An 18,240-nucleotide genomic window follows, 5' to 3' on the forward strand; every position below is an offset into this window, starting at 1 on the left:
CATCAAGCCGAACAGGGGTGGGGACGGCTAGGCCAACCAGGTCAGAATCCAGTGGTCCCAGGGGGGCTGAATAAGTAATAAATAATAATAATAATAACAATGGTATTTGTTAAGTGCTTACTATATGCCAAGCACTGTTATAAAGCACTGGGGTAGATACAAGGTTATCAGGTCATCCCATGTGAGGCTCACAGTCTTAATCCCCGTTTTACAGATGAGGTAACTGAGGCCCAGAGAAGTGAAGTGACATGCCCAAAGTCACACAGTGGCAGAGCCAGGATTAGAACCCACAACCTCGGACTCCCAAGCGCGTGCTCTTTCCCAATAAGCCACGCTGCTTCCCAAGAAGACCAGGATCTGTTCTCCTGGTGGACACGTTCTGGGATCAATCAAATCAATCGTGTTTATTGAGCACTTACTGTGTGCAGAGCACTGTACTACGTGCTTGGGAGAGGACAATATAACAGATTAATTCCCTGCCCACCACAGGCTTACAGTCTAGAGAGATGGGTAGAACCAGGCTTGCTGCCTTAGTTTCCCCCCTGGACTTCTGGTGGGCCTTGGGGAAGTCACTTGGCCACTCCGGGCCTCAGTTATCTTGGCTGTAAAATGAGAAGCTATTTCCTCCCTGGAGGCAAAAGAGATTATAATAATAATGGTATTTGTTCAGCCTCTTCTATGTGCTGAGCACTATGCTAAGTGCCGAGGTAGACAGAAGGCAATCGGGTCGGACGCAGGCCCTCTCTCACATACGGCTTGCAGTCTAATGGGGACGCAAAACAGGGGTCTTATCCCTGTTTGTACAGAGGAGGAAACTGAGGCACAGAGGGGTGAAATGACTTCCCTAAAGTCACCCAGCAGGGAAATGGCAAATGGCGGAACCAGGATCAGAACTCAGGTCTCCTTATCCCCGGGTCCGGGCAGGGAGAAACAATCAATCAATCAATCGTATTTATTGAGTGCTTACTGTGTGCAGGACACTGTACTAAGAGCTTGGGAGAGTCAGATATCGCAGAGTTGGTAGACATGTTCCCTGCACACAATGAGTTTGCAGGCTAGAGGGGAAGACAGACGTTAATATAAATAAATAAATGACAGATATGGATATAAGTGCTGTGGGACTGAGGGAGAGGGGAATAAAGGGAGTAAATCCAAGCGCAAGGGTGATTCTTTCTTTCATTCATTCAATCGTATTTATTGAGCGCTTACTGTGTGCAGAGCACTGTACTAAGCGCTTGGGAAGTACAAGTTGGCAACATATAGAGACAGTCCCTACCCACCAGCGGGCTCAAAGTTGCAGAAGGGAGTGGGAGAAGAGGAAATGAGTGTTTTCAGGGAAGTCCTCTTGGAGGAGATGTGCCTTAAATAAAGTTTTGAAGGTGGGAAGAATGGTCCAAAGTTTTCCAAATGCACCCCTTCAAATGAGAGCCCACCGTATCCCGTGATCCTCTGGGATGGAGCAGGGCGGGCTAGTCAATTTAGGGGGTGCCCAAGTCAAGTAAGGAGGGAGGCTCCCCTGGAAGCCTGATGGGTTTTCAGTCAATCAATCAATCAATCTATCAATCAGTGGTATTCTCATCCCAGTTCCCCTCTGTTTTGTCTCCTGAGGGCACGTTTCTGTTCCTCGCTATGGGCAGGTTCCACCTCTGTGGGCCAAGTTGGCAAGAACTGACCCCTGCCAGGAAGTGGGGCCTTCAGTGGGCTTTAGGAGAAAGAAACCTCCTTCTTTAGAGTGTTCAGGAGAGAATCAACCCTCCCTGGACCTATAAGGAGCTTAACAGGTAACCACAATTATTATTCTAGACTGTGAGCCCATTGTTGTGTAGGGAGTATCTCCATCTGTTGCCAGATTGTACTTTCCAAACGCTTAGTACGGTGCTCTGCACACAATAAGCGCTCAATAAATACGATTGAATGAATGACTTTCCCCACTTCAGGAGGAGAGATCTTATCTTGATCTCACCTGTTGGCACTTTCCAGCTGTGGATGAATTTATGGTGCCGTCTCTGACCGGAGATAAGGGCCCTGGTGAACTGAGAGATGCGGGTAGGCAGATGGCAGCTGAAACGGGGCTTTGCCTGGGTGGGGCCCTGCCCTGTTGAGGTGGGAAGAGCCAAGAAACCTTGAGCACAGAGAGAGAGAGAGACAGAGAGAGAGAGAGAGAGAGAGAGAGAGAGAGAGAGAGAGAGAGAGAGAGAGATCCTGCCTTCCTCCTCCTGGAGAATCCAAGAGACAGTGATGGCCACCCTGGGCTCTGTGAGCACCTAGTTGTGTCCATTCGGGGTTGGCCCTCCCGGGCACGAGGGGCCGAGCGGCAGAGGATTTATTTGCCCTCTGTGGCACCTGGCTGTCACTGTCCATCCTGGGGAAAGGGTTGGGAAGACCAAATTCAACGCTACAGCTCCTGCAGCTGCTCCCCGGATCCTCCATGCTGCTTGACAAGTAAGCCAGGGATGTTTCCCCCCCTTCGCCCCATCGCCTGCTCTAATTCAGTCAATCGGATTTATTGAGCGCTTACTGTGTGCAGAGCACTGTAACAAGCGCTTGGGAGAGTACAGTACTACAATAAACAGACACATTCCCTGACCAAGGTGAGCTTAGAGTCTCTTCTCTGCCTGCCCCGAAAATCCCTCCTGTGGGGTTCCAGACGCATTCCCCTTTTCCCCGGAACCCACTCTCAGTGCCCGGCCCGGGCTCTGGTGACCTGGAAGGCCTTCCACCTCCTCCAGGAGGCCTTCCCAGACTGAGCCCCCTCCTTCCTCGCCCCCTCGTCCTCCTCTCCGTCCCCCCCGCCTTACCTCCTTCCCTTCCCCACAGCACCTGTATATATGTTTGTACATATTTATTACTCTATTTATTTATTTATTTTACTTGTACATATCTATTCTATTTATTTTATTTTGTTAATATGTTTTGTTTTGTTCTCTGTCTCCCCCTTCTAGACTGTGAGCCCACTGTTGGGTAGGGACCGTCTCTAGATGTTGCCAACTTGTACTTCCCAAGCGCTTAGTATGGTGCTCTGCACACAGTAAGCGTTCAATAAATATGATTGATTGATTGATTGATTGATTGACCCCTTCTCTCTTGGAAGGGTCTAGGAGGGGTAGACAAAAGAAGGCCGGTGGGGGCATGTCAGGGACTGGGCTGGGGATAGGGAGAAAGAGGGGCGGCGGAGAGAAGGAGTACTTCCCAAGCGCTTAGTACAGTGCTCTGCACACAGTAAGCACTCAATAAATACGATTGATTGATTGATTGAGAGGAATGGGTTGAGAGGAGATAGAAGAGGGAGAGAGGTCTAGGCTCTTCCTCTGTGTTTGTTTTGTTGTCTGTCTCCCCCTTCTAGACTGTGAGCCCACTGTTAGGTAGGGACCGTCTCTAGATGTTGCCGACTTGTACTTCCCAAGCGCTTAGTGCAGTGCTCTGCACACAGTAAGCGCTCAGTAAATACGAATGAATGAATATATATGTATAAGGACCTTTATATATGTTTGTACATATTTATCACTCTATTTATTTTACCTGTACATATTTATTCTATTTATTTTATTTGGTTTATATGTTTTGTTTTGTTATCTGTCTCCCCCTTCTAGACTGTGAGCCCGCCGTTGGGTAGGGACCATCTCTATCTGTTGCCGACTTGTACTTCCTTAGTAGAGTGGTATGCACACAGTAAGCGCTCAATCAATCAATCAATCGTATTTATTCGTATTCAATACGATTGAATGAATGAATGAATGGGTGGGGTGGGCCGTGACCCCAGCCCCAAACAGCCCTGCAGAGTCAGGTGGGATCATAGGGTCCTTCATCAGAGGCATCTCTCCCTACGGCCTGGGCAGGGAGGGATCGGGGCAGGGGACTTTGCAGGTCCCTTGGCTGGAGAAGCAGCATGGCTCAGTGGAAAGAGCCCGGGCTTTGGAATCAGAGGTCATGGGTTCAAATCCTGGCTCTGCCAATTGTCAGCTGGGTGACTTTGAGCAAGTCACTTCACTTCTCTGGGCCTCGTTTACCTCATCTGTAAAATGGGGATTAAGACTGTGAGCCCCCTGTGGGACAATCTGATCACCTTGTAACCTCCCCAGTGCTTAGAACAGTGCTCGGCACATAATAAGCGCTTAATAAATGCCATTATTATTGTTATTAGCCGGAAGCGTGTCTGTCCAAGTAGGGGGCCGGTGGCCCTGGCCCACTGCCCGCTCCAAGAGCTTGGGTGGGATTCTGAGATGGAGGAGGAAGGTGAAGCCCCAGTGTGAGGGGAGGCCGGAAGGGCAATGGGGTCGGTTCCTTCAGGGGCCCAGGAGAAAAAGGGCCAGCGATCGCCGTGAAATTACCAGTGGGAGTGTCAGCGGCGGGGATGTGGGATTGTGGGGTGCGGACAGGCGAGCCGGCCGATTCCGGTCTGTGGGTCTTCCCAATCAGCTCGGTCCCGGGCTCCGGCAACGGGCGCCTAATTGTTTGAAGTATCACTGGTAGGGCAAAGCGTTCTCCGCTGTAACTTGTCACTGGGCCGAACATCGCGCGACCCAACGACACCCTCCCTTTGCCCTCGCAAATCAGAGCCCTGGGTGGGCCCCGGACCATCCCAGCTTGCTCTACCTGCCCTGTGACCCCAGCTCTTCCCAGTCTGGCCCCGTTTCTTGGGGGCAGGGAGGGGGCGTTTTCCAAATACCCGACCCAAGTCAGCAAAGGTCCCCGGACTCGAATCTTCTCCATCTTTCAAGTTTCAGTGCGGAGACGGAAGTCAGCTGTCCGCTTGGTGCCTTAGTGGCTTAGTCTAAGATTTAGACTAAGTGCCTTAGTCTTTTAGACTGTGAGCCCCTTTTAGACTGTGAGCCCACTGTTGGGTAGGGACTGTCTCTATATGTTGCCAATTTGTACTTCCCAAGCGCTTAGTACAGTGCTCTGCACATAGTAAGCGCTCAATAAATACGATTGATGATTGATGATGATGATGATGATGATGGAAACAGCATGGGCTTGGGAGTCTAGACTGTGAGCCCGTTGTTGGGTAGGGACCGTCTCTATGTGTTGCCAGCTTGTACTTCCCAAGCGCTTAGTACAGTGCTCTGCACACAGTAAGCGCTCAATAAATACGATTGAATGAATGAATGAATGAATGAATGAGTCAGAGATCGTGGGTTTTTGTCAGCTGTGTGACTTTGGGCAAGTAACTTGACTCCTCTGGACTTCAGTGACCTCATCTGTAAAATGGGGATTAAGACTGCGAGCCCCACGTGGGACAACCTGACAACCGTGTATCTATCCCAGTGCTTAGAACAGTGCTAGGCACATATTCATTCATTCATTCAATCGTATTTATTGAACGTTTACTGTGTGCAGAGCACTGTACTAAGCGCTTGTATCTACCACAGAGCTTAGAACAGTGCTTGGCACATAGTAAGCGCTTAACAAATACTATAATTTGAGAAGCAGAATGGCTTACTGGAAAGCGCATGGGCTTGGAAGTCAGAACTCGTCGTCGTCGTCTTCAATCGTATTTATTGAGCGCTTACTATGTGCAGAGCACTGTACTAAGCGATTGGGAAGTACAAGTTGGCAACATATAGAGACAGTCCCTACCCAACAGTGGGCTCACAGTCTAAAAGTCTAAAAGTCAAAAAGTCATGGGTTCTAATTCTGGCTCCACCACTTGTCAGCTATGTGACTTTGGGCAAGTCACTTAACTTCTCCGTGCCTCAGCTACCTCATCTGTAAAATGGGGATTAAGACTGTGAGCCCCACGTGGGACAACCAGACAACCTTGTATCTATCCCAGCGCTTAGAACAGTGCTCGGCACATATTCATTCATTTATTCAATCATATTTATTGAGCGCTTACTGTGTGCAGAGCACTGTACTAAGCACTTGGGAAGTACAAGTCGGCAACATAGTGAGCGCTTAACAAATACCATCATTATTGTTGTTATTATTATTCTCAGTTTGGCCATTCCAAGAGGGCCTGGGAGTCTCATCACTACAGCGTGGCGCAGTGGAAAGAGCCTGGTCTTGGGAGTCAGAGGTTTTGGGTTCTAATCCCTTTAGACTTTAGCCTAATCTTTTAGACTGTGAGCCCACTGTTGGGTAGGGACTGTCTCTATATGCTGCCAACTTGTACTTCCCAAGCACTTAGTACAGTGCTCTGCACACAGTAAGCGCTCAATAAATACTATTGATTGATAATCCCATCTCCACCTCTTGTCAGCTGTGTGACTTTGGGCAAGTCACTTAACTTCTCTGGGCCTCAGTGACCTCATCTGTAAAATGGGGATCGGGACTGTGAGCCCCATGTGGGACAACCTAATCGCCTTGTATCCCCCCGGCGCTTAGAACAGTGCTTTGCACATAGTAAGCACTTAACAAATATCATCATTATTATTACCTGCTCGCTACGTGGCTCTGACCTGCTTGGGGAGACAGACTCCTTGGCCGGACGGCCCCTTCGCAACCGTGTCCGGAAGAACGGACCGGGGCCGGTGGGGCGGGGGTCTGTCGGGATGTTATTATTGTGTTATTTATATCGTACTCTCCCAAGCACTTAGTACAGTGCTCTGCACACAGTAAGCACTCAATAAATGCGTTGACTGACTGACTGAGCCATCCCTGTGCGAGCTGGGAGAGTTGGACTTTGTCTTCCTGCAGTTTTTGATCCTGGCGGCACACAGTTAGTTTTATTTTAATGGTATTGTTAGGCACTTTCTACGTGCCAGGCACCGTTGTAAGCTACAAGCCAATACAATGCTGAATTGTACTTTCCAACCGCTTAGTACAGTGCTCTGCACGTAGTGAGTGCTCAATAAATACGATTGATTGAACGAATGAATCCCCGTCCCACATGGGCTCCCAGTCTTAATCCCCCTTTTGCAGATGAGGTAACCGAGGCACAGAGAAGTGAAGGGGCTCGCCCAACGTTCACACAGCGGGGAAGTGACAAGAACCCAGATCTTTCTGACTCCTGGGGCTGTGCTCTAGCCACCAGGACACACTGCTTCTTGTTCTTGTTTTCCAAAAGGCAGTTGAAAGCCAAGATGGTGGCAGGAGAGGGCAGGGGAGGCCTTCAGGAACTTATGGAGGGGCAGAGTGGGGAGAAGGAAGTGGGGGTTTGCTCCTTCCCAGCTGCAGGCTATTGAGAGATGGAGGGGGTTCCCTTGGGGGCCAAGAACTGTCCTAGATGCCCCCTCAAATGGGCTGCCCTTATACACAGAGGCCCCACCCGCCCCCACCTCCACCTCCCAGCGGTTCTGTCCTCTCCAACTCATGGGCTGTGCTGGTTTTTAGCATTTTTTTTAAAGGTATTTAAGCACTTACTATATAATAATAATGACATTTATTAAGCGCTTACTATGTGGCGGTTCTGTCCTCTCCACCTCATGGGCTGTGCTGGTTTTTAGCATTTTTTTTACAGGTATTTGTTAAGCGCCTACTATCTAATAATAATGGCATTTATGAAGCGCTTACTATGTGCAAAGCACTGTTCTAAGCCCTGGGGAGGTTACAGGGCGATCAGGTCGTCCCACGGGGGGCTCACGGTCTTAATCCCCATTCTACAGATGAGGTAACTGAGGCGCAGAGAAGTGACTTGCCCAAAGTCACCCAGCTGACAGTTGGCGGAGCCGGGATTTGAACCCATGACCTTTGACTCCAAAGCCCGGGCTCTTTCCACCGAGCCACACTGCTTCTCTTCTATGCCAGGCACTGTTCTGAGCACTGGGGAAGATGATGATGATGATGATGATGATGATGATGATGATGATGATGATGATGGCATTTGTTAAGCGCTTCCTATGTGCAAAGCACCATTCTAAGCGCTGGAGATACAAGCTGATCAGGTTGGAGACAGTCCCTGTCTCCACAAGGGGCTCACAGGCATCATCCCCATTTTACAGATGAGGTAACTGAGGCACAAAGAAGTGAAGTGACTTGCCCAAGGCCACACAGCAGAAAAGTAACGGAGTTGGGATTAGAACTCAGGTCCTCGCGCTCCCAGGTCCGTGCTCTTTTTGCTAGGCCATACTGCTTCATGAGTGGTGAGCCGGTTGATGAGGTGGCATGGGCCGGGATGTGGGGACTGATCAGGGAATGCCACCAGGAGGAGGTGGTTTTTCAGACGGATTGAGTTTCTCTATCTGTAAAATGGAAATAATCATATCTGCTGCTCCACGCCTCACAGAGCATTGTGTGGGGGAAATGAAGTAGCTCATGTAAAAGCCCTTTGGGAAGATAAAAGCAGTCTACAAATTACATCTATTACTGTCATCATCATCATTGTTATTATGGTTGCCACATAATCCCCTGGAGCCATAGTTTTCCCCATTACAGTTGGTGTTAAGTCCTCCTCTGATCCCTCTTGCTTCACCCCGGAGCAGTCACTGGGTGGATTGGGGAGAAGGCCGTCTTCAGGTGGTCAGGTGGCAGGGATGGCATGTTCTGCTTTTTCGGAGTGCTTCCTAATGCCTAGGACAGTGCGGATGGCATGTTCCGCTTCTTCGGAGTGCTTCCTATTGCCTAGGATAGTGCTCTGCTCTCAGCATACGCTCAGCCAACGCCTGAGAGGGGCCTGGAAGCCGGCTCTCGGACTGTTGAAAACGGCTCCCGTCTGAGGCGAGGTCCCCCTGGAAACGGGCTTCTTTTCTTCTGTCCCTCTGACTTTGGGGGTGGGGGAAGAGAGACAGAGACAGAGAGCCAGAAAATGGGCAGGGCCAGCCCCTCAGCGTGGGCAGGAACAGCCCAGGGCCCTGAAGGGCGCCAGGTTTGTGAGTCCCCGAGGCGGGGAGCCTTGGGGTGGGACTGGGGGCTGTGTCTGCTTCAGCGCCTCATAGAACCAGCAGCCCAACCGCCGCCCCTCGGAGCCCAGCTGGGCCCGAGGATGGGAACCGGCATTAATGGAGGCTCCTGGGAGGACTCCAGGTCCGGGCTCCGCGCACCGGTGGGTCGGGCCGGAGCTGCTGGCCAAGAGTCCGTTCCCCATCACCCCCCAGCCGACACAAGCCCACGCTGCCCAGATCCCCTTTTCCTCGTCCCTCTGGGGCCCCGCCAAAGAGCCGGAGCTGCCGGCTGAGGCGGGACCTGGGACGGAGATGTAAGGAAGGGTGGAGCGGGATGGGACGGGGTGGGAGAGGCTGGGGGGAGCTCACAACGTCTCCTCAGGGGATGGATGTGAGCACCTGTCCCTTGACCCCCAGCAGGTTTACCTCCCTCTCCCCAACCCCCTCGGCCCCCCAAGCTGGCCTGGCTCTAGCCCTCCAGTGATCAGGTCCCCCACTGGCCAGTCACACCGCTCCTTCCAGGACAGACCCCCATGCTCTAAGCTGGCGAGAGGCCTCCTCCTGAGGACTTGAGGACCTCAGCATCCCCGTTCTCCTCTCCGTGGCTGCTCCCCGGCCCTCTGCCTGCCCCATCCCTCTCTGCTGAGGCCCCTGGACCGTGGTGGAGGGGAGGGGGCTGGCCAACCTGTCCTCCGGTGGGTGGGGTAGGGGCTGTCTCTTCTCCCCACCTTCTCCCTCAGACCCTCATAGCAGGGTGCTGGTGTTCCCCTCACCCTCTCTTTCCACTTCCTCCCGCTAGCCGGACCTGTTTGTCTGGCTTTTTCACCTCTGCTCTCCACAGGCCGTCCCAACCCAACCCATCGGTGGCTGGACTGTGAGGATCTGGGGGAGGGACTGTGTCTCCCCACCAAGAAGGCCCGGGAGCGGGGGGCACTGGAGGGGCAGAGGATGATGGTGACAGCCAAGCTGGGGCTATGGGTGGGTAGGAAGGATGCAGTGGGAGAGAGTCGAGGCACCCCCCGGGTCAGGTGACTAGGGACGGATTGCAGGAGTTCCCTCGGCGGCTGGCCAGCAGCAGAACGTGGGGTTCCCCCACTGCTGTGACCTGGGGCTCAGGATGCAGTGGAGGTACATGATTGGCCAGTGATGGAGGGGGCCTAGTAAGTGCTTAACAAATACCATTAAAAAAATAAAAACTTGTTTTATCGTGATCTGTGCATCCCCACCTTCCTGGCTCTAGAGCTAAGGAGGCATCCAATAATAATAATAATGATGGTATTTGTTAAGTGTTTAGTATGTGCCAAGCACTGTTCTAAGCACTGGGGAAGATACAAGGTGATCAGTTGTCCCACATGGGACTTACTGTCTTAATCCTCATTTTACAGATGAGGTGACTGAGGCACAGAGAAGTGAAGTGCCTTGCCCAAAGTCATACAACTGACAAGTGGCGGAGCCGGGATTAGAATCCACAACCTCTGACTCCCAAGCCCGTGCTCGGACCTTCCATCTTGTTATGGCTTCCTCTTGAACCCGTACCTTGATGAGGTTCTTTCTTCTTCAGCCTGCCCGGCAGAAGCTCTTCTGATTCCCCTTGTCCTTGCGTTCCGGTCTCTCAATCAATCAATCAATCGTATTTATTGAGCGCTTACTGTGTGCAGAGCACTGTACTAAGTGCTTGGGAAGTACAAGTTGGCAACATATAGAGACAGTCCCTACCCAACAGCGGGCTCACAGTCTCCTGGCTTTGCGGGCCCCAGATTCCAGGGCCCGGCCCCTTTCTCTTCCCTCTTCTGGCCTCTCCAACGCCAGAGTATTCCCCGAGTGAGAAAGTCCGAAATGATTATCCTTATTTACCGTGGGGCTTAATACAGTCCTTGGCGCAGAGTGAGGATTTAACTCTCAGGTCCGCACTCTTTCCACTAGATCAACTCCGTTACATTGTTCTCTCCCAAGCGCTTAGTCTGGTGCTCCGCTCTCAGGAAGCGCTCAGTAAATACCACTGATTGATTGACTGAGCAGGAGGGACTTAGGTTAGAATTTAGGAAGAACTTCCTGTCTGGGCCGGGAGACCCCGGACTCTGAACCTGTAAGAATCCCGTTGCTATGGGAGAGTGTGGGGACTAAAAACCAGCAAAGGGACGGTGGATTCCCAACCTCCCCGGTGGGCAGGGATGGAGGCGGAAACGGATGTAGAGTTGGTGGGAGGGCAAGGCGTCCCGGCCCAGAAGATTACTCTGCAGAGATTGGGCAGCCCCCTCCCCACTCAGGTCAGGGCCTGGCCAACAATCAATCAATCAATCAATCGTATTTATTGAGCGCTTCATCATCAATCGTATTTATTGTGATTGTGATTATTTATTATACTGTGTGCAGAGCACTGTACTAAGCGCTTGGGAAGTACAAGTTGGCAACGTATAGAGACAGCCCTACCCAACAGTGGGCTCACAGTCTGAAAGGGGAGGGTACGACAACAAGCGCTTAGTACAGTGCTCTGCACACAGTAATCGCTCAATAAATACGATTGATGATGATGATGGCCGACAGCCGTTGTCCTTTAGGCTCTGGGCAGCCTCTGCCTACCTCTAGAGAAGTCTGGAGTGACTGTGGAATGGTTGACCTCCTGGTCATTCATCCTCAGAAATCGGGGAACATCACCCCAGGACTCACCCTCCCTCTTTTTTCCTTTTCTTCAACTCCCTGACTTGCTCCCTTTATTCATCTCCCCTCCCAGCCCCACGGCACTTATGACCGTATCTGTCATTTATCTATTTCCACATCCTCCCCCTGGCCTGGAATGCCCTCCCTCCGCACATCCTTCAAGCTAGCTCTCTTCCTCCCTTCTATCATCATCATCATCAATCGTATTTATTGAGCACTTACTGTGTGCAGAGCACTGTACTAAGCGCTTGGGAAGTACAAGGTGGCAACATATAGAGAGAGTCCCTACCCAACAGAGGGCTCATAGTCTAAAAGGGGGAGACAGACTGTGAGCCCACTGTTGGGTAGGGACTGTCTCTATATGTTGCCAGCTTGTACTTCCCAAGCGCTTAGTACAGTGCTCTGCGCACAGTAAGCGCTCAATAAATACGATTGATTGATTCAAAGCCCTACTGAGAGCTCACCTCCTCCAAGAGGCCTTCCCAGACTGAGCCTCCTTTTTCCTCTCCTCCTCCCCATCCCCCCACCCTACCTCCTTCCCCTCCCCACAGCACCTGTATATATGTTTGTACAGATTTATTACTCTATTTATTTTATTTGTACATATTTATTATTCTATTTATTTTATTAATGATGTGCATCTAGCTTTAATTCTATTTTTTCTGACGACTTGACACCTGTCCACATGTTTTGTCTTGTCTGCCTCCCCCCTTCTAGACTGTGGGCCTGTTGTTGGGTAGGGACTGTCTTTATATGTTGCCAACTTGTACTTCCCAAGCGCTTAGTACAGCGCTCTGCACACAGTAAGCGCTCAGTAAATACGAATTAATGAATATCTGTCTCCCCCTCTAGACCATAAGCTGGTTGTGGGCAGGGAATGTGTCTGTTCTTAGTACAGTGCTCTGCACACAGTAAGTGCACAATAAATTCGACTGATTGACTGACCCTGCACTCTTAACTTTATTGATAATAATAATAACTTTCCCTGTCATGTTCATTCATTCATTCAATTGTATTTATTGAGCGCTTACTGTGTGCAGAGCACTGGGAAGTACAAGTTGGCAGCATATAGAGACGGTCCCTACCCAACAGCAGACTCACAGTCTAGAAGGGGGAGACAGACAACAAAACAAAACATATAAACCAAATAAAATAAATAGAATAAATATGTACAAGTAAAATAAATAAATAAATAGAGTAATAAATCATCATCATCATCAATCATATTTATTGAGCGCTTACTGTGTGCAGAGCACTGGGAAGTACAAGTTGGCAGCATATAGAGACAGTCCCTACCCAACAGTGGGCTCACAGTCTAGAAGGGGGAGACAGACAACAAAACAAAACATATAAACCAAATAAAATAAATAGAATAAATATGTACAAGTAAAATAAATAAATAGAGTAATAAATATGTACAGTACAGGTGCTGTGGGGAGGGGAAGGAGGTAAGGCGGAGGGGATGGGGAGGGGGACGAGGAGGAGATGAAGGAGGGGGCTCAGCATATTCATTCATTCAGTCATTTATTCATTCATTCATTCAATCATATTTATTGAGCGCTTACTGTGTGCAAAGCACTGTACTAAGCACTCGGGAGAGTACAATATAAGAATAGACACGTTCGTAGCCCACCAGGAACCGCTCAGGCATGAATTCACCCCAGTCCCTCTCGGGCCTCCGGTTGTTTTCTGCAGGTAGCCTTGTGCTCTCTAATCTAAACGGGAGACTCTTAGTTAAAGTTTAAATCTTCCACTTTAATTTTCCATCTAAATCAATTTGAATTCCGGCCAGGGGGCATGTGGGTCCGCTCACAGTCCTTCGCCGAGCTCCGCCGGGATGGGGCCCGCGCCCGAGGTCACAGGCAACTGCTCTCCGCTCCGGGGTGGGTCCGGGCTTCCCGGCTCGGGGGATCCGAGGCGGTCTGCCTGAGGAGGTGAGGACCCCCTGGTCTGGAGAGGCCCCGTGAGGCTCTGTGAGTCCACCTTGTTGCTGTCTTCTCCTTTGGACCTTCTCCTGGCCATCTTCTCCTTCTTCTTCTCTCCTCTTTCTCTTCTCTTGCCTCCCTCCCCTCTGTGCCACCCCTCAACTCTGTCCCACCCCCCTCTCTTTCTCACCACTCTGTCTCACTACCCTCTGTCTCACCCCCATCTCGCCTCTTCCCTCTGCCCTCCCCCTTTCCCTGTATCCCATTCTGTCCTTCCTGCCCAACCTCCATCCCACCCTCTTCTCTGTCCCTCCCCTGATGATGATGATGATGATGGCATTTGTTAAGCGCTTACTATGTGCAAAGCACTGTTCTAAGCGCTGGGGGGATACAAGGTGATCAGGTTGTCCCACGTGGGGCTCACACTCTTAATCCCCATTTTACAGATGAGGTAACTGAGGCGCAGAGAAGTTAAGTGGCTTGTCCAAGGTCACACAGCAGACATGTGGCGGAGCTGGGATTCGAACCCATGACCTCCGACTCCAAAGCCCGTGCTCTTTCCACTGAGCCATGGTGCTTCTCTGCCTACCATAGTCTTCCCACCCCAACCCGCGGCTCCTCAACCGCTGAGGAGCAGGACCCCCCACCCTTGCTGGGGAGCCCCCCACACACATACCTTCCCTCCCACTCTCCCCCATCGTGAGGCTGAGCAGTGTCAGACAGACCTCTTTCCCCAGGAAAAGAGACCAAGAAGGAGGGGAAGATGGAGGAAACAAGCGAGGAAGAAAAATGGTTACAAGGTAGGACAGAAAGTAGGAGTAACTTCGAGGGAGCCAGATTGCTCAGTGTAAATGCAGAAGGGAACAGACCGGTTCAATCAGTTGTATTGATTGAGCGCTTACTGTTTGCGGAGCTCTGTACTAAGTGCTTGAGAGAGTACACTATAACAGAGTAGATGGCTTTTAGACTGTGAGCCCACTGCTGGGTAGGGACTGTCTCTATATGTTACCAACTTGTACTTCCCAAGCGCTTAGTACAGTGCTCTGCACACAGTAAGTGCTCAATAAATACGATTGATGATGAACAGAGTCGGTAGAGCCGTTCCCTGCCCACAATGAGCTTAGAGTCTAGAGGTTCCCCTTGGGCAGATCCGTACAAATGATGATGAAATGAAACGAAGTGTGTGGGGGAACGGCCGTTGGTGGGGGGGACCCCTTGAATGTCCTGGGCCACAGTCGGGGAGGGGTGTGTTGGAGGGAGGGGGCCAGGGAAGGAGAGGACCGTGGATTCATTCAGTCATTCAATCGTATTTATTGAGCGCTTACTGTGTGCTGAGCACTGTTCCAAGCGCTTGGGAAGTACAAGTCGACAATATATAGAGACGACAGGCGGTTGGCTTACCGGCTCATTTGAGAAGGGGGTGGTTCTGCATGAGCCTCTTGGGTTTGGATTGGAGCCGACTTGGCTTTGGGATCCCCGGCGGTGGGCTCAGGAGGCCCCCCTCGGTCTGAGCCCGAGCCCTTCCCCGTCCCCGCCCCAGGGTCCGGGTTCAGGAGCTCGGACCTCCCGGGCCTTGGGCCCCAGAGACACCCATCCTCCCTTCTGACAATCAATCAATCAATCGTATTTATTGAGCGCTTACTGTGTGCAGAGCACTGTACTAAGCGCTTGGGAAGTACAGGTTGGCAACATATAGAAACAGTCCCTACCCAACAGGGGACTCACAGTCTAAAAGGCTCTCCATAGGAGGCTCCCAGGCTCTTCCCCCTGGACCCCCCCCCCAGCTCTCTTCATCGTCTTCCACTCACCTCTCTCATTGCGCCCCTTGGGAAGTCGCTCACCGCCCTTCGCCTCCCCCAGCTGTAGCTGGAAATTCCCCCACGGTGAACTGGGCCTCCCAGACAACCGCGGGCAGAGGCTGGTGAGTGGAGGCTGCAGCCTCGTGCGGGTGAGGCGTGAGCAGCCGTGCCGCCGTGCGGAGGGCCCAAGGCCCCCGGGGAAGAGGCGAGGGGGCCTGGGAGAAGAGATAGGACCGGAACTGCGGGGCTGAGGAGAAACCAGAAACCAGATGATCGGGCTGGGGGCGGGAGGGCAGGGGCCGGGCTCTGAGCGGCGGGGTTAATAATAATAATAATAATAATAATGGCATTTATTAAGCGTTTACTATGTGCAAAGCATCCCTTTCTGGGGCAGAGGGGGGCAGGCTCCGCCAGGGCAGGGATCATGCCTATTGTTCTCTCCCCAGTGCTTAGAGCAGTGCTCAGCCCAGATTAAGCAGCGTGGCTCGGTGGAAAGAGCCCGGGCTTCGGAGTCAGAGGGCATGGGTTCAAATCCCGGCTCCGCCAGTTGTCAGCTGTGTGACTTTGGGCAAGTCACTTCACTTCTCTGGGCCTCGGTGACCTCATCTGTAAAATGGGGATTAAGATTGTGAGCCCCACGTGGGACAACCTGATCGCCTTCTATCCCCTCAGCGCTTAGAACAGTGCTATGCGCATAGTAAGCGCTTAACAAATATCATCATCATTATTATTATTAATTAAGCGCTCCGTCGAATACCGTCAATTGATTCGTTGATTCTACCTGGAATTTATTTGCGGGTCCGTCTCCCCGGCTAGATCGTAAGCTTGTCGAAGACAGGGGTCGGGGCCCGCTTACTGTATCGTAACTCTCCCAAGCGCTCAGTACGGTGCTCCGGTGTTGGGGTTGCTTCAGAACGGGGCTCCATTCCGCGGGTCCCGTCTCCACCGGTCCCCGCCGTTTCTGGGGCTGGGGCGAGGGGGTGGGGACGCGCGGCCGGCTCCGCTCCGACGGCCCCGAACCCCATGTGCCGGCTCTCCCTCCCGCGCAGGATGAAGATGAGACGCCACAAGCTGTTTCTGACCCTGTGTATGGCCGGCCTGTGCCTCATCTCCTTCCTGCACTTCCTTAAGGCCCTGTCGTACGTGACCTTCCCGCGGGAGCTGGCCTCGCTCAGCCCCAACCTGGTGTCCAGCTTCTTCTGGAACCACGCCCCCGTGACCCCGCGGGCCAGCCCCGAGCCGGCCGGGGCCCCCGCCGAGGCCCCGCGGGCCCCGCTCTCCTCCCACTCGCCCCTTCTCCAGCCCCTGCGGCCCAGCGGGGCGGGCGAGGAGCTCCACCGGCTGGACTTCGTGCTCCCGGAGGACACGGCCGACTACTTCGTGCGGACCAAGGCCGGGGGCGTCTGCTTCCGTCCGGGCACGCGGGCCCCGGAGAGGCCCCCGGCGGGCCGGGCGGACGACAGGGGGGCGGGGGCCTCCTCGGGGCGGCCGGGCCGCCGGCCGCTGAGCGGGGGCGGGGGCGGGCCCAGGCGGCGCCGCAAGTGGGTGGAGTGCGTGTGCCTGCCCGGCTGGCACGGGCCCAGCTGCGGGGTGCCCACGGTGGTGCAGTACTCCAACCTGCCCACCAAGGACCGGCTGGTCCCCCGCGCCCGGCCGCGCCGGGTCATCAACGCCATCAACGTCAACCACGAGTTCGACCTGCTGGAGGTGCGTTTCCACGAGCTGGGCGACGTGGTGGACGCCTTCGTGGTCTGCGAGTCCAACTTCACGGCCTACGGCGAGCCGCGCCCGCTCAGGTTCCGCCAGCTGCTGCGCAACGGCTCCTTCGACTACATCCGCCACAAGGTCCTGTACGTCTTCCTGGACCACTTCCCGCCGGGCGGGCGGCAGGACGGCTGGATCGCCGACGACTACCTGCGCACCTTCCTGACCCGCGACGGGGTGGCCCGCCTGCGCAACCTGCGGCCCGACGACGTCTTCATCATCGACGACGCCGACGAGATCCCCGCCCGGGACGGCGTCCTCTTCCTCAAGCTGTTCGACGGCTGGACCGAGCCCTTCGCCTTCCACCTGCGCAAGTCGCTCTACGGCTTCTTCTGGAAGCAGCCGGGCACCCTGGAGGTGGTGTCGGGCTGCACGGTGGACATGCTGCGGGCCGTCTACGCCACGGACGGCATCCGCCTGCGCCGGCGCGACTACTACACCATGCCCGGCTTCCGGCGCTACGAGAACCGCACGGGCCACATCCTGGTCCAGTGGTCCCTGGGCAGCCCCCTGCACTTCGCCGGCTGGCACTGCTCCTGGTGCTTCCCCCCCGAGGGCATCTACCTGAAGCTGGTCTCGGCCCAGAACGGGGACTTCCCCCGCTGGGGCGACTACGAGGACAAGCGCGACCTCAACTACATCCGGGAGCTGATCCGCACGGGCGGCTGGTTCGACGGCACCACCCAGGAGTACCCGCCGGCCGACCCCAGGGAGCACATGTACGCCCCCAAGTACCTGCTCCAGAACTATCGGCGGTTCCGCTACCTGTTGGACAATCCCTACCGCCGGGCGGAGGGCGCGGGCTGAGGGGGGGCCCCACCGGGCGCGACCGGGCCGCGCGATCTGGCCTCCCGAGGCCCCGCTGCGGAGGGGTCTCCCCGGGGGTTGGACGGCGGGAGGTCGGGGTGGGAGTGGGGAGAGGCTAGCGGGGAGGGACCGGGGTTCCTCCGGGGCCCCCCGTGTACCCGCTGTGGGGAGTCGAGACACCCCCACCCCGGCCACTCGCCCCCTGGGGCGGTTTTCCCCTGTCGGCTTCCCCGGGGTGCCCCGGGCGGAAGGCGTCCGACAGAGTGGACCGTGTCAGGAGGAGGGGCACCGGCAGGTCCAACGGGCTGGGGTCGGCGTGGACACGCGTAAGGACCTACGAAAGAGCGTACGCGTGTGAACACGTGAGAACGCACAGGTGGACATCCAGGACCCACGGGTGAGTCCGGGGCTCTTCGTCTGGGCTCTGTTCCGAGGACCCTCTTTCGAGTCCGCGGAGAAATCCCACCCCCTGCCCCCCAGCCCCAGGGCCCCAGACCCCGCCTCCGCCCAGGGGTCTGAGGGGTGGCA

At 53.9% G+C, this 18,240-nt stretch overlaps 1 protein-coding gene across 1 annotated transcript in view; it reads left to right on the forward strand.

Moving 5' to 3' along the window:
• The window catches only part of MGAT3 (beta-1,4-mannosyl-glycoprotein 4-beta-N-acetylglucosaminyltransferase), a 37,542-nt gene extending 19,761 nt beyond the window's left edge, over positions 1-17,781 (forward strand). The window contains exon 2 of the mRNA XM_038756559.1: positions 16,191-17,781. Coding sequence (XP_038612487.1) covers positions 16,192-17,712 — 1,521 coding nt within the window. The 5' untranslated portion in view covers position 16,191 and the 3' untranslated portion in view covers positions 17,713-17,781. The remainder of the gene's footprint in view (positions 1-16,190) is intronic.
• The last annotated feature ends 459 nt before the right edge of the window (positions 17,782-18,240 follow it).

Source organism: Tachyglossus aculeatus, chromosome 14 (genome assembly GCF_015852505.1).
Source record: "Tachyglossus aculeatus isolate mTacAcu1 chromosome 14, mTacAcu1.pri, whole genome shotgun sequence".
Lineage (NCBI taxonomy): Eukaryota > Metazoa > Chordata > Mammalia > Monotremata > Tachyglossidae > Tachyglossus > Tachyglossus aculeatus.